Raw genomic sequence first — 15,527 nt, 5'->3', positions numbered from 1 at the left:
GGCGCCTAGCCAAAGACCCCGCTCAAGAGGGTGTGTACCGCGCTGAGATTGAGAAGCTAATCACAGCGGGACACGTAACAAAGATTGACATTAAAGAGGCCGATCAGACGACCGAATCATGGTACGTGCCGCATCACAAGGTCCACCACAACGGCAAGGATCGCATTGTGTTTAACTGCAGCTACCAGATCGGATCCCAAAATCTGAATAAAGAGCTCTTGCCCGGCCCCACACTCGGCCCCTCCCTACTAGGCGTGCTACTGCGCTTCCGCCAGGACAAGGTGGCTATCAGCGGGGATATCAAAGGGATGTTCCTGCAGGTGAGACTAGTGGAGGAGGACAAGCCCCTGCTGCGGTTCCTATGGAGAGAGAGGATCGGAGATGAGAACCCAGCCATCTACCAGTGGGAAGTACTCCCCTTCGGAACCACATGCAGCCCGTGCTGTGCTACATTTGCACTACAGAAACACGTCGCAGAGGACCCAGCAGCAGATGAAGAGGTCCGACACAGTGTGAAGAACAGTTTCTACGTGGACAACTGTTTACAAAGCGTTTCGACTCAAGAAGAAGCCGAGGCTCTCCTAATCAAGCTACGCGCCTCCCTGATCAAAGGCGGCTTTGATCTCAGGCAGTGGGCCAGCAGTGACCCGCACGTATTGCGCAGCCTCTCCCCCGCGGACAAGGCTGCCAGCAGCGAGACCTGGATGGCGACCATCCCAGGAGAAGCCCAAGAAATGACACTAGGACTAGTCTGGCGCTTCAAAACAGACTCGCTCCACTATAGACACAAACCCCTGACTCCAGAGCAGGGAAGGTCGACGGCGACACCGACCACCAGACGGAGTGTGTACAGAACACTCGCCAGACAATATGACCCGTTGGGATGTATTCTACCTTACACCACCAGGGCAAAGATGATTGTACGAGCACTATGGGACAAGGACCAGGGCTGGGACGACCCAATACCCGCACACCTTGCCTCAACATGGAGAGAGTGGGAGACGGAACTCCGCTCACTCCCAGGCGTCAATATACGCAGCAGCTACTTCCCATCCACAGTGAGGCCAGAGACATGCAAGATTGATCTACACGTCTTCAGCGACGCCTCCGAAGTAGCCTATGGATCGGTGGCCTACTTGCGTGCCCAAGAGAAGGGAGGAAAGATACACACTGCTTTCATCCTGGCTCGCTCAAGAATAGCCCCACGAAAGCAACAATCTATCCCGCGTCTAGAGCTCTGCGCAGCCCTAGCAGGAGCGCATCTAGCCACGTTAATCCAACGTGAACTCACCATTCCGGTGCACAGAACAATCTTGTGGTCAGATTCCACGACAGTACTCACATGGATCAAGTCTGATTCATGCAGATACAAAGTCTTCGTGGGAGTCAGAGTCACCGAGATTCAAGAGTTAACAGAAGCAGCGAGCTGGCGGTATGTGGACACCAAACACAACCCCGCTGACGTCATCACCCGGGGAATGTCTCTGGATGACCTCACCCGTCGCAACATCTACAGTGACGGACCAGAATTCCTCAAGCTCCCGGAAGAAGAGTGGCCTACGCCCACCCCACGGGAAGCAAGTAACGAGGAGGCTGAGAACAAGAAACCTATGTTCTGTGGACTGAGCACAGTCGCCTCCACAGACCCCAACATAGATGACTGCATTACCCTAGAGAGTGCGCAGCAAAAGACATTCCTGTGGCACCACCCAGAGATTCAGTCCACCACTGACATTTCAGCAGCTGACTACGAAGAAGCAGAACTTCTTCTACTACAACGAGCCCAGAGAGACTCGTTCCCCGATGAGCTAGACTGTCTACAGGGAGGACAGCCCGTCCCATCAGACAGCAGACTGCTCCACCTGGCACCCGAGAGTGACGCCCATAATCTCATCAGAGTGGGTGGTCGCCTGCGGAGAGCCCCCGATCTACCGGATGACATTAAGTACCCGATAGTCTTGAACAGCCGACACAAGGTCACAGAGCTGATCATAAAGAAATACAACGAGGATGTACACCACGCAGGAGCAGAGAGAGTCTTTGCGGAGATCAGACGTCGCTATTGGATACTTCAAGGAAGAGAAGCGGTGCGACGCTTCCAGCGAACCTGTCTAGACTGCCGAAAGTGGCGCTCGCAGCCCAGCATACCACGGATGGCTGACTTACCCCCCTGTCGCCTCCGACTCGGCGACAAGCCATTCCACTCCACAGGCATGGACTGTTTTGGCCCGTTGTATATAAAGAGAGGAAGAGGAACCGAGAAGCGGTGGGGTATTGTATTCAAATGCATGACCACCAGAGCGATACATATCGAGCTCCTTCCGACCATGAGCACAGACTCATTCCTTATGGCCTTCCGAAGATTCACATCACGGAAAGGAAAACCGTCTACATTGTTGTCTGATCACGGGACAAACTTCAAAGGCGGAGAAAGAGAGCTGAGAGAGAGCTTCCAAGCTATGGGCCCAGAACTTAAGACCCACCTAGCTCCATCCCAGATTGACTTCCAGTTTAATCCCCCGAACGCACCCCACTTCGGTGGAACCTGGGAACGAGAAGTACGTTCTATAAAGACAGCCCTGTACGCCGTGCTTGGGGCCCAGACTGTGGCGGAGGAAGTCCTAATGACAGTCCTCACGGAGATCGAGGGAGTATTGAACTCAAAGCCCCTCGGTTACGTCTCCAGTGATGTAGCAGATGTCGACCCAGTCACCCCCAACACACTCTTAATGGGGCGGCTGGACCCCGCGCTACCCCAGACAATGTACAGGCCTGAAGAAGCGAACGGCCGAAGAATGTGGAGGTACAGTCAAGTACTAGCTGACAAGTTTTGGAGCAGCTTCCTACTCCACTACCTACCGTCTCTACAGACCCGCCAGAAGTGGGTAAAAGAGAGAGACAATTTGACAGAAGGAACAGTCGTCATGATTATCGACCAGTCACTACCCAGAGCTATGTGGCCGGCTGGCCGCGTAAGCAAAGTGATCACCGGTGCCGATGGCAAGGTCCGAGCAGCTGAAGTACTCGTCCAAGGGCGAACTTACACACGACCCGTGGCGAGGCTAATAGAACTGCCCCGACTCCCAGATACTATCGATGATGACCATGACCCCATGACTTTGTGAGTTGACTGACCCTTACAGCGGACCTTGAGTGGTAGACAGTGCGGTTAATCTGTCTCTGCTTAGCTAATTAGGTGGGACTAATTAGGGGGCGGCTGTTGTGAAGGATCAGATTAAACCGAATATATATATTTGTTTATGGATATATATTTAATAGTATTTGTATATCGTTTGATATCCCCTGTATATTCCTTGTACAATATGCACTGAATATCCCTTTAGTCTACTAAACAGCCCATAATAGTTTCATTCTACCATTGGACGAGAACCTGGCGCCAGCAGCCATACCCCTAGGTTCAAGTTCAATCGTGCCGACCAACATGTCGTGGCAAGCCCGGTTCCGCGTAGGAATACGTCTGGCGAAATACGAATGGTACTATTTGTTCACAGCGCATATATATATGGCGCAAGTAAAGTAGAACTTTCTTTTAGTCCATTAGTTCTTTACCCTCCAACCGAGTAACAGACGCGAAGCCTCACCCACGACGCACGTGTGGTGCAGTAAGGCCTACTTGGCCTCAGAATAGGCATTGAGATATCGTGTGGATTAATAGTTGAATTGTCATAGTTTGGCACTATACCGTCGAGTTGGACGTATTTCTATTAAGCTAATAATAGTTTATTATGTATGGTGCATCGTTCGGTTAGAGTTATAAAGTGAGCAGCACCCGCATCGTTCCTGACGTTATCTGGAGTCTTAACCAGGCTGGGCAGACCACTTGTGGTGCTTGCATCCGAGGAGCTCCGGGCCAGTACGAGTGGACCTGTACATTGGATTACTTTACCCGGACGACGGCGAGCCTTCCACGGCTTGGATTATCTACGTGCTTTGGGTGCTTTGATTATTCTATGGATAACGGCCAACACTGCTGAGTGTTGGAACTACCCCCCGGAGAGGAGTCCAGGTGAGACGGCGCTCTACACCAGTGAGGTCGCCTCACGTCTCTCCGTTGTGGACCGGCAGCTACCGTCCACCAGAGGGTCCAGCTGTATTCATCTGCGGACCGAGGTTCTGTGGGCATCGTGTTCAGGACTCTGAATTCTCCCAAGAAATCGTCGGCCAGATGGGATACCGCCAGCGGCTCTTCTAACCCCCCCTCCTACTGTCTTACAACCAGCGGGACCCCCCCCCCCCCCTTAGTGTATCCAGCTATAATCATTTAAGTACCATCGCTATAGTTCCCTAAAGAACCAGGTTGTATATTTACTCCCTGCGTAACCAGAGATTGGACATTCAATGTTGATTTACCTACGAATACTCATTTGCCATACAAGTGCATTTCAAATCATAAATGTCATCAAGTGAACGTTGTATATACCCTTTGCTATATAAAATATTCGATTTGTACATTTGTGTGGACTTCGTTTCATCAGGTGGGAAAGTGTTCATCATATCTATATCATGTACTGGATGGCCAGAAGTTAAAGTACAAGAGGTAGTGGTTTAATAATACCATACTTATCAATACAGTCAGGGAATTGTACCCCTCAGTTACACTTGGCGTTGTCCTTGACGACCAGTTGAACTTCTCCGCTCACATCGCAGCGACAACCAGAACCTGCAGATTCCTCCTGAGCAACGTCAGAAGGATCCGCCCCTTCCTGACCAAAGAAGCCACCCAACTCCTCGTCCAATCAACAGTCATCTCCCGCCTCGACTACTGCAACGCACTGCTCGCTGGCCTCCCGGCCACTGCCACCAAGCCTCTTCAACTATTCGAGATTGATTTCGGCTTGCCTCGAAAATAGACGAGAGTAGACGAGTGCAGCCGGGGGAGGAGTCAGAACGTCGGACACTTCAGCCCTGCTTCATAAGCCTCTCGCCTAGTCTCGCATGGCAGATACGCGTTCACGTTACCACCACACACATTACACACCTGTCCAGCTCATTATAATGCGATGGCCGTGTGCAAAATTAGATTAGATTCAAATGTACAGCACACCATATACTGCTATAGTGGAATATACTATTCATATATACCATAATGTATAAATGTATACCATCTTGTTGCGCGCTCCTGGCCACCGCAGCACGCACGCACGCACGCACACACACACTGCTGAATAATTCTGTTTTGCATCAATATATATATATGTATATGAGGCAAAACAGAATTATATATACAGTATATATTGAGGCAAAACAGACAACGCGTGTGTGTATGTGTGTGGGATACAGTATCAGCTCAGCTGCTGCATCGTTAATGAACTATATATTTATATCTATCTAGCGATTGGGTTAACTGAGAGCCAGATTGCTTAGAGGAGTACTGTACATAGAGCGGTAATGCTCAGATTGCTCATTGAGTCATGACTATAAATGCAAAACGTAATTGTCGTATTTATTATCATTATAATTATTTAATTCCGATGATAGAAACAGTCCGTCTGTAGAATTGACTTGAAGAAGCAATCACCATTTGTTCAGGGGGGTTGATATGTTATTTTGATATAAACTCCGACAGCATTCATTACTCTGATAAAAATAATTTGGTGTCTGACAGCTTGAAGTTTATCATGATGATATGATGATAACTTTATTTGAGGAAGCTCTTGGTACCCAAACTCCTGTATTCAATAATAATAATAATAAATATATCTGATAGACGGGACCCGTACTGTATTATTGTACCCATTCTGCAATCGGTTAATACAGTTTTCAATCAATCAATCAATCAATCAATCAAATGTCTCATCACTTCCTCTTGTGGGCGTCGCTGGTGGTGACAACCAGGTGACAACTTTTCTGAGCCAATAGGCGCTTTGCGCAGAAATAGCAAGTCGTTCCCCATCATGCATTTGCGTGGAGCAGTCGCTGGAGAGGTACTGTGGAGCCTCGCTCTGAAGGCTGTGCGTGGCTCGCTCCCGCGAGATTTCCACGCCTCGTCTCGTCAGATTTTCAGAGCAAGTCGGACAACATTCTAACCGTCATGCGAGGCCGTAGTAAAACCTGCGCAGATCTGCGTCCGCCTAGCCAATCTCGAACACGCCTATTCAGAATGCAGCGGCCCGCCTGATCTCAAACCTACCGAAGTCAGCCCATGTCACCCCACTTCTTAGGGACCTGCACTGACTCCCCATTGCTGCTCGAATCCGCTTCAAGGCCCTCGACCTGGCATATTGTGCGGCAAAGGGAACCGCTCCCGCCTACCTCCGGTCAATGGTCTCTAACTACACACCCTCAAGACCCCTACGCTCTGCATCTTCTGGCCGCCTCAGATCTACTCCTATCTGAGCTCCGGGAGGCGTGAATCCTTTCGGCAACTGGCTTGTCCTTCCACGTTCCCGTTTTGCGCTCTGATTGGTCAGGTCATGTGACATGTGCGCCAATCGCGCACGGTTAAGCTTAGGCACTCTTTCGAAGTTGGTTACGGTTAGAGTTTGTCTTAGAGCCAGTGGTGCGTTATTGAAATCATCGGGGGTTGCACGCACCACGTGCATGCGCGCTCCCGGCGCGTGCGCGCGCTCCCGCGAATGCGCATTTAATGTCCCCTCACTTGAGCACAGACTAAAGACAGTGCCTAATTGCCTCTACGAATGGAATGTAACACATGTCTTCACAACAAGTTAGGTGTGAATGTATCTGAGAACGTATTTAACACACCTGACGACCGGCGCTATTGATATGCAAATAACACTTGTACTTATCATGGGGTGGCACGGAGTGCAACCCCGTCCCATGAAGAACGCATGCCTGCTTAGAGCATGGCGATAGAACGCCAGGTAGTTTGCAGGGTGTTCGACGCGGAAATGGGTCGTCACGCTATTGGGCGCACATGTCACATGACCTGGCCAATCAGAGTGCAAAACGGGAACGCGGAAGGACAAGCCAGTTGCCGAAAGGATACACGCCACAATGGTGGAATGAACTGCCCACCCCAGTTAGGACAGCCGAAACCCGTCCAATCTTCTTCAACCATTATCTGAATAAAAAATTAAAAAATATATCTAACCCTAACTAACTAACCTTACTGCCATGCACTTGTCCTAATATACTAACCAACACTGTAGCACTCACCACTTTGATGAACATTGTTTCTCAGCTGATAGAGTTGTACCCTTCCTGCTGTCTTGTTGTACAAAACTTGTAAGTCGTTTTGGATAAAAGCGTCAGCTAAATGATGAATAATGAATAATAAGTTGTTGACCATGGGGACATTAACGTGTGTTGTCGGGCCTTACAAATACATTTGATTTGATTTGGTTAAGTGCGTTATGTGCTTAATAAATACATGGACAGTTTTCAAGCGTGCACACACTTGAAAGGTTTTAAGAATTGAAACGGGCTTAATAAACAATACTCAGTAGGCTGAACGTCTGAAACAAAGTGTACTACACGTGTCCAACACGTTAGGTAAACAGAATACCCATGCAGACTACTAGGCTACTATCGTACTACATATTGGTCGCAAACAGGCTATTGTAGAAAGCAGATGATTATCAAATAACCACATTGCGTCATAATAATAGTATGTAGAATCACAAGAACACTATACATTACCCCCTTTTTATTTATATTTGTTAAAGCCCTGCTCTGTTTTTGTCTTACTTCTCCTCAAAAGCTTAATTGGTCATGTTCACACGATCAACGGGTTCGTTAAAATTCACACCGTGGCCGTGCACATGTCTTGCAAGAGGAACCAACTCCAAGTGCTACTTTCTCATAGCGCGGTTCTGCCATCTAGTGGACAAATAGAAGAAGTACAAAATGGGGAAGACTGAACAACGCCTCCTCTACAACAAACATCATGGATCAAATTCGTGATTTTTTTTTTTAAATGTTTTACCATATCAATGTGGGGTATATTATATATAGGATATAGGCTATATATATTGACATCAATTCACATTGATTGGATTCATATACATTCTTGAAGTGAGTTTTATCTGTAGATGGAAAATAAAATTGTAAATCAGAACAATCAGTGTTGACAAACCTTACCAATATACTGTGTAAATAAACATTTTACACAGCCACAAAATACAACCAATTCAATGAAAAACACATTATAATGTATTCATTTTTTAATTAATGAATTCAAACCGTTTTTTTTTTTTATCTCAATAGAATCTGTTGTCTATAGAGTGTGGTTCATGTTCACAGAAGAAAATGTAATTAATATCAAACGGGGGGCATTCACCTTTAACAGTATACTCCTCCCATGTAAAGATGTATACATGTCATATTTTGACTTTTGGGGGACTTAAAAGGGCACTTCACCAAAATATTTGAATGTGGCCACCAGTGATGCCATCTGGAACATTGAATCCTTGTGTTGTGTCAATCACAGCTCAATTAAAGGTAGCAGTCCCTATAAGACATGTATTGCATTTGCTATTTGTTCATCTACATAATTGCATGGTGCTGTAATTAACACAACAGAAGGACTCAAATGTATGTCCTCGATGACATCACTGGTCATATTCAAACTCATTTACTCTCAATAACTGTCAAACTAAATGAATGTGTGCAAAACTGTTAAGAGTTTTTGTCATTTACTTAGACACTTTAAAACACTTTTAACACTACACCATGTTTTATCTATTTATTACAAAAAGATTTGCACTACACCCATACGTCATTTTTGCATTTAACATTTTAAAAAGTTAGCATTTTGTACTTTAGGTTGTACTTTAGTTTGTATATTGTATATTTTGTATAGTGTTTGGACTTTATTCTTTTTTACTTTTTACTGTATGAAGCATTCTCAGGGGCTCATACAGAACCAAGCATTTCACTGTAATGTACATGTACTTTATACGTGACAAATAAAAACAAACTTAACTTAACTTGTATGTGTGTGAGATTATGTGCAAAATAAATCTGCATTGTTTTTTTTAGTGAACTGCCCCTTTATATGTATTCCAATGCCAACTGAGGACTATATTACAGTCAGCACCTCTGTGCTCAGCTTCGTTAATAACCCTGTGTTGTCCTGTCAAGCCTCCCACAATGGTTTATTGACTCAACGGTGAACCATGATATCACCATGATAACACGCCCCTGCTACTCAGTCATAACACAGTGCTTGTGATTGTTAACATTTGACTCGACTTGTTTGGTGCAAAAGGCAACATTTTCAAACATGAACCCTTTCAGGTGTATAATGGAAGATTCTAATGGCAAAGTCACAATGGCTACTGAGAGAGCTAGGGAGGTACAACAAAATAATTATAATTATAATAATAATAATAATAATAATAATAATAATAATAATAATAATAATAATAATAATAATAATAATAATAATAATAATAATAATAATAATAATAATAATAATATTTAATAATAAGAAGAAGAAGAAGAAGAAGAAGAAGAAGAAGAAGAAGAAGAAGAAGAAGAAGAAGAAGAAGAAGAAGAAGAAGAAGAAGAAGAAATTATATATATATATAAATAAATAAATATTATAAATAAATCATAAATATATAAATAAAATAAATAAATATATAAAAATAGATTTTTATTTAGTATTTTTTATTTATACATTTAAAAAAAAAAGTATGTATTACTGTAAAACTTAATCTTGTTATTATCTAGAATCCGTTATATTTTGGTATTATCAGAAGATTATCAGAAGACACTTCTCATTCAATATCTTTGCATAGTGATATAGATTTCCCAGATAAAGCAGTGATTCTCAAAGTGAGAGCCAGCTGCCGCGTCCGTCTTCGGGGTTCCCAGGGCCAATTGAATTTGGTCGTTAACACTTTGAGTGCCAAGGGTCCGGTTCCCCCGGAAGCGTGTAGCCTTTTTACAACGCATCAGCGTTTCCGGCGCTCTGATTGGCCAGGTCATGTGACATGTGCGCCCAATAGCGTGTTTGCCCATTTCCGCGTCGAACAGCCTGCAAACTACCTGGCGTTCTATCGCCATGCTCTAAGACAAACTCTAACCTTAACCAACTTCGAAAGAGTGCCTAAGCTTAACTGGCGAAAGAACTTGCCGTCACGCTCTAAGACAAACTCTAACCTTAACCAACTTCGAAGAGTGCCTAAGCTTAACCAGTGTAGAAACTTGCCGTCCCACGTTTGGCGCTCATGTCACATGACCTGGCCAATCAGAGCGCAAAACGGGAACCCGGAAACGCGGATGCGTTGTAAAAAGGCTTCAAGCGCCCCGGAACCCCGTTGCGTGCCACCACCCACTTCAATGATAGAGCTCTCATATTTGCGAACGCATAAACAATATCTTAAATTATGGCTATGTGTCTAATATGGCCGTCGCTTATCAATGACTTGTTTGCAGTCAACATTGTCGAAACGGATTATTATTATTATTTATTTTTCTTCTGTTTTTCTGATTTCTCAGATTTTCTCCCCGTCCCAATTAGTCGTTGTGCCAATTCCACCCCCTCCCCTACCTGGCTGATGTATGCATGTTCTCCCACGAGTCGGTACAAGGGGCGTCCCGAGTCGATCGCAAGCTTCCTCCGAGATGTGCGCCGACAGCCAGTGGCGTCTTTTCACTTGGCAGCGAGGACTCTCATTGGTGAAGTGTAACGCGTGGGAGGGCACGCTATCTCCACCAAGTCCTGCCCCGCTTAGCAAGTGCCGAGACCTGACCTGCCACCAGCTTGGACCTGCTGTCCACAACGCCAGATTCCCACCCGCCAGCTTCCCCACTCCCTAATACTGCCAATTGTATTAGTGTGAACGGCCAGCCAAGCTGGTGGCAACGCCGAGAGCTGGACTCGAACCCAGCATCTCCTGCGTTTGTGACGAGCGCAATCTCCGCTACGCCACGAAACAGATTGTTTTTTAATCGGTTAATTTTCGTTTTATACCATTTTGAAAAACGCTTGTTTCTTGAAAGTTTCAGAAAATTTCTGAAGATTCTGTGATAATCGCCCTTTACTGGAATATACTGGAATACACAAAAAAAGTTTAAATTTTTCGGCCTATAAACGCTAGATTATCGATAGTATATGTGTACTTATGCACGCTAGGGAAGCGGGCTGAAAAATCTATTCTCTTATTTCCTGATCAGCACACACACACACACACATACACACATACTGTAGGGCCCACGTTGATATATCTGTGAAAAAAGCTCTGATTATCCCAAGACTGGTCAAATAGATTCCTTACCTCAGATTAGATGTTCTCCAAAAAGATTAGGTAGTCTTACCCCGAAAATGCGATCGTTAGAAAACGCTTGGTTTATGTCCGGTAAAGTAAGCCACTGTGATCGTTACAGAAACATGTTTCAGGTTCTGTAAAATAGACATAGGGGGTCCTTACCTTAGCCAGAAGGTACTCCAAAAAGAATAATTCCAATGATCCCATCGGCGATCGCGATTACTCGTTTATATGTAATTACACGTGTTTATGGGAAACTATAGGTTTTGAGGCTAGCAGATCTGCTAGCGATTGCTTTGCAAGAGCTCCTCCCCCTCAGAGTGAGTCTTGATAGTCCAGTTCATTCATTGTCTCTACTGATCCCTTTCTATCAGAGTTAAAAAGGTAGGCGATACTGCCACCTCTGAGATTCTATCAGCATTGCAATTCCAACGTAGGCAAATAAGCCAGGGACGGCTACAGTGATCCGGATGATAGTTTAGAACGGGGATCAAAGGAAAAAGATCAAAGGATCCAAAAACGAGTTTACTCGTTATTGGCGCTCAAGTGTTGGCGGGCAATAACGAGTTTACAATGAGCTAAGCGCTTTGAGCGTCTAGAAAAGGGCTCATTATAAATGTAATGATCGTTCATTCATATTCTGATCATAGGCTTCACTGTTCCTACTGTATCTCCCCACCAGCGCTGCTGTAAAAAGCCTGTCACTTTAACCCTTTCACTACCACACTACCAAAGGGTTAACCCTTTCACCACGACAATACAGAAGGTATGTAGTGTGGTAGTGAAAGGGTTAACCTTCTGTAGTGTGGTAGTGAAAGGGTTCAACACTGAGTCTAGTTTGTGACAAACACACATCCTGAGTTACTGTTCAGCTGATCGTGGAAAAGATGTGTTCATAGACATAATTGAAACGTTGTGCTCTGGGGGCGAAAAAGGACAAAATGTGTTCATTCCTAAAGTGGAAACACAAATGACACACCCGGCCTTACACCGTGGCTCTGTAAGCTGCTGTCAGAATTGACTGAATGTTGTGGCTAGAATTCTTTTTGGGTGGGGCCCTGGCTGCTCTGTAATAGAAAATGACCAGAAATGCTGCTGTTTTTGTATGTGCTTACATCATGGCTTTAAGACACTCTGTACAAGGAGGACAAACCCTTTTAAAAATGAACTTTTACAGACTTTTTTGGAGCATATCATAAAATATGATATTCTATCCTATAACCATCCTACCCTACCTCTATCCCATCCTATCCTACCCTATCCTATTTTACCCTATCCCATCCCACAAGAACAGATCACTAACGCTGTGGCGTCCTTGACGAAGACGGACAGGAGCACTTGGATTGGTCCCCGGGGCGCGGCTCACGTTGACGCCCTATCTGCTCCCGGCTGCCCATGGGGGGAAGGACGACGGGATGGGTTAGGCGCAGAGACTCTATCGCATCGGCGACTGAGGAAAGACAATGCATGTGTGTGTGTGTGTGTATATCCCGGCCGCTCCAATATTGCATGTCCAGTTCGTTGCATGCTGATTAAAGACCCACTAGAGGTCCTGCATTATTATAAATAAAAAATCCTATCCCATCCTACTCTATCCTACCCTATCCCACCCTACCCTATCCCATCCTATCCTACCCCATCCTACCCTATCCCATCCTACCCTATCCCATCCTACTCTATCCTATCCTACCCCATCCTACCCTATCCCATCCTACCCTATCCCATCCTACTCTATCCTATCCTACCCCATCCTACCCTATCCCATCCTACTCTATCCTATCCTACCCCATCCTACCCTATCCCATCCTACTCTATCATATCCTACCCCATCCTACCCTATCCCATCCTACTCTATCCTATCCTACCCCATCCTACCCTATCCCATCCTATCCCATCCTACTCTATCCCATCCTACCCTATACCATCCTACCCTATTCCATCCTACCCTATCACATCCTACCCTATCACATCCTATCCTACCCTATCCCATCATATCCTACTCTATCCTATCCTACCCTATCCCATCCTAAACTATCCTATCCCACCCTATTATATTCTATGCTACCCTATCCTATCTTACCCTACCCTATCACATCCTATCCTATCCTATTCTAGTCCATTCAAGTCATCCTATAATTGTATTACTTTAGATGTATTACTGTTGATAGATATGGTACTCACCACTGCATCCTCGATGATACAGTGGGTTGGTCTTCTCTGGCAGAGAGGCAACATAAGCATTGATATCTGTTTATCTATGAAGCCATTACTGGGCACTTATGTTCTTATATCAGTGTTGCTAGATTGGAAGTGAACTGTGGCCCCTGTCTGACCTGCTCAAATGACTGGCTGATGCTTAAGGTCCCCAGAGTGCAGACTGAGCTTGGAAAGTCAGCCTTTTGTTTTAATGCTCCAGCTGACCAGCTTGTTTGAATGATCTTGAGCTCCCGCTATAGAAATCAATACTCAATACAGTAACTTCAGTAGTTTTTAATGTTGATATTTCTTAATTCTTTTCAACTGTGTTCTTGCCCTACTTATTCAATGTCTACGTAGTACCTATCTAAATAGATTTTTATTTTCCTTTATTTCTATCGCTGTGTTGACCTGTTCTAACGTGCCTGTAACCTCGACGGCATTGGAAACGAGGTTTCTCTCGAGAACAAACAAAGATGTGTAATGAAATGAAAACGATCCCCCGGCCTCTTCCACTGGACTCACCGTGGTTGCGCAGGTGCTCCACCATGTGCCGCACCACCAGGGGCACGCCGTCCTCCGCCAGGCCCAGCTCGTGCAGCTCCGACAGGGACACTCCGAACAGCCTCCCCCCCTTGGCCTCCGTGGCCCTGGGCCTCAGCATGGGCAGCTGCACCATCCTCTTCATGTCCTGCTTCACCTGCACGGCCGCCTTGTGGTGCTGCGGAGAGCGGAGAGCAGGAGTTAGCCACCGGTCAGTGGTCTCTAAGTACACACCCCTACAAGACCCCTACGCTCTGCATCTTCTGGCCCGCTCCTATCCCGACTCCTGGGGGGGGGGTCATCGAAGCGAAGCCGGCTATTCGGTGAAACACACTTCTTCAATCAATATCTGAAATCAAATACTAACCTTTGTTTTACTATTATGCACTTTGCTACTAAGTAATCCACCTTGCCTATATTACTACTATATTATATAGTACTATATTACTACTATATTACTATGCTAATCTGTCTATACCACTATGCACTCAAGTTCGACACTGTTTGACGAACAATCTTACTTACCCCTAGCTGCCAAGTTGTACCCTTCCTGCTGACTTGTTGTTGTACAGAACTTGTAAGTCGCTTTAGATAAAAGTATCAACTAAATGTTGACTGAATTACTAAATGTAAATGTAAAATAAATGTCCTGTGAAAGAGTCTCAGTCTGCTGCTCCATCGCTTGGATGATACACACACACACACACACACACACACACACACAAAACACACACACACACACACACACACACACACACACACACACACACACACATTTATACATACACACCTCAAACTCACACACTCACACGCATGCTGCTGACACATTCACACACGCTGACATGCTTCACACTCTCACACACAGAGAGAGAGAGAAGAGAGAGAGAGAGAGAGAGAGAGAGAGAGAGAGAGAGAGAGAGAGAGAGAGAGAGAGAGAGAGAGAGAGAGAGAGAGAGAGAGAGAGAGAGAGAGAGAGAGAGAGGGCTGTCGACTGTTGCTACGACGAAGATTTGGTTACCATGCAACACCTTGAGCTGAGGGGAGGGCAGAACACACACACACACACACACACACACACACACACACAGGAAGTCAATATTAAGAATAGAATATATAAATACAATTTAAATTCAAATTAAATGTTTCTATATACAGTATGTCAGTTTGTCTTTGTCTCTTTCACTCACACACACACACACACACATGCACGCACGCACACACACACACGCACACATTTAAGTGTGTAATTGATTGAATGACAAGAAAAGAGGGAGGGTGAAGAATGGAAAGTCACCTGTCAAGGGTGTGTGTGACAGCATGTGGAATGGATAGGGAGGTTCTACAGGGGACAAGGTTTTATTGGAGCGCTGCTCAGGTTGATTTACTAAGCAAACAGCCCAGCTCGACTACACTGCTGTTTATGGTTCAGTGTACATTAGAAATACAGTGTCTTCACTGTATCTACAGTCTTGGAATAGAGAACAGAATAGAATAGAACGTTACCACACACATAGGGGACATATCCCATGTTTCTGCATTGTACTGTATAGTATATAGTATATTGTATTGTAACTCAGTTACTTTTCT

General features: G+C 45.3%; 1 protein-coding gene across 3 annotated transcripts in view; it reads right to left on the bottom strand.

Annotated features, from left to right (window-relative positions):
• fam13a (family with sequence similarity 13 member A) overlaps positions 1 to 15,527 on the bottom strand; it is a 259,712-nt gene that overhangs the window by 212,474 nt on the left and 31,711 nt on the right. For all 3 annotated transcript variants that reach the window (XM_084319360.1, XM_084319361.1, XM_084319362.1), the window contains exon 2: positions 13,923 to 14,118. In XM_084319360.1, coding sequence (XP_084175486.1) covers positions 13,923 to 14,118 — 196 coding nt within the window. The remainder of the gene's footprint in view (positions 1 to 13,922; positions 14,119 to 15,527) is intronic.

Source organism: Notolepis coatsorum (assembly GCF_963971535.1).
Source record: "Notolepis coatsorum genome assembly, chromosome: 7".
NCBI lineage: Eukaryota > Metazoa > Chordata > Actinopteri > Aulopiformes > Paralepididae > Notolepis > Notolepis coatsorum.
The sequence above is the reverse complement of the archived record's forward strand: the minus strand, read 5'-3'. Positions and strand labels throughout refer to the sequence as shown.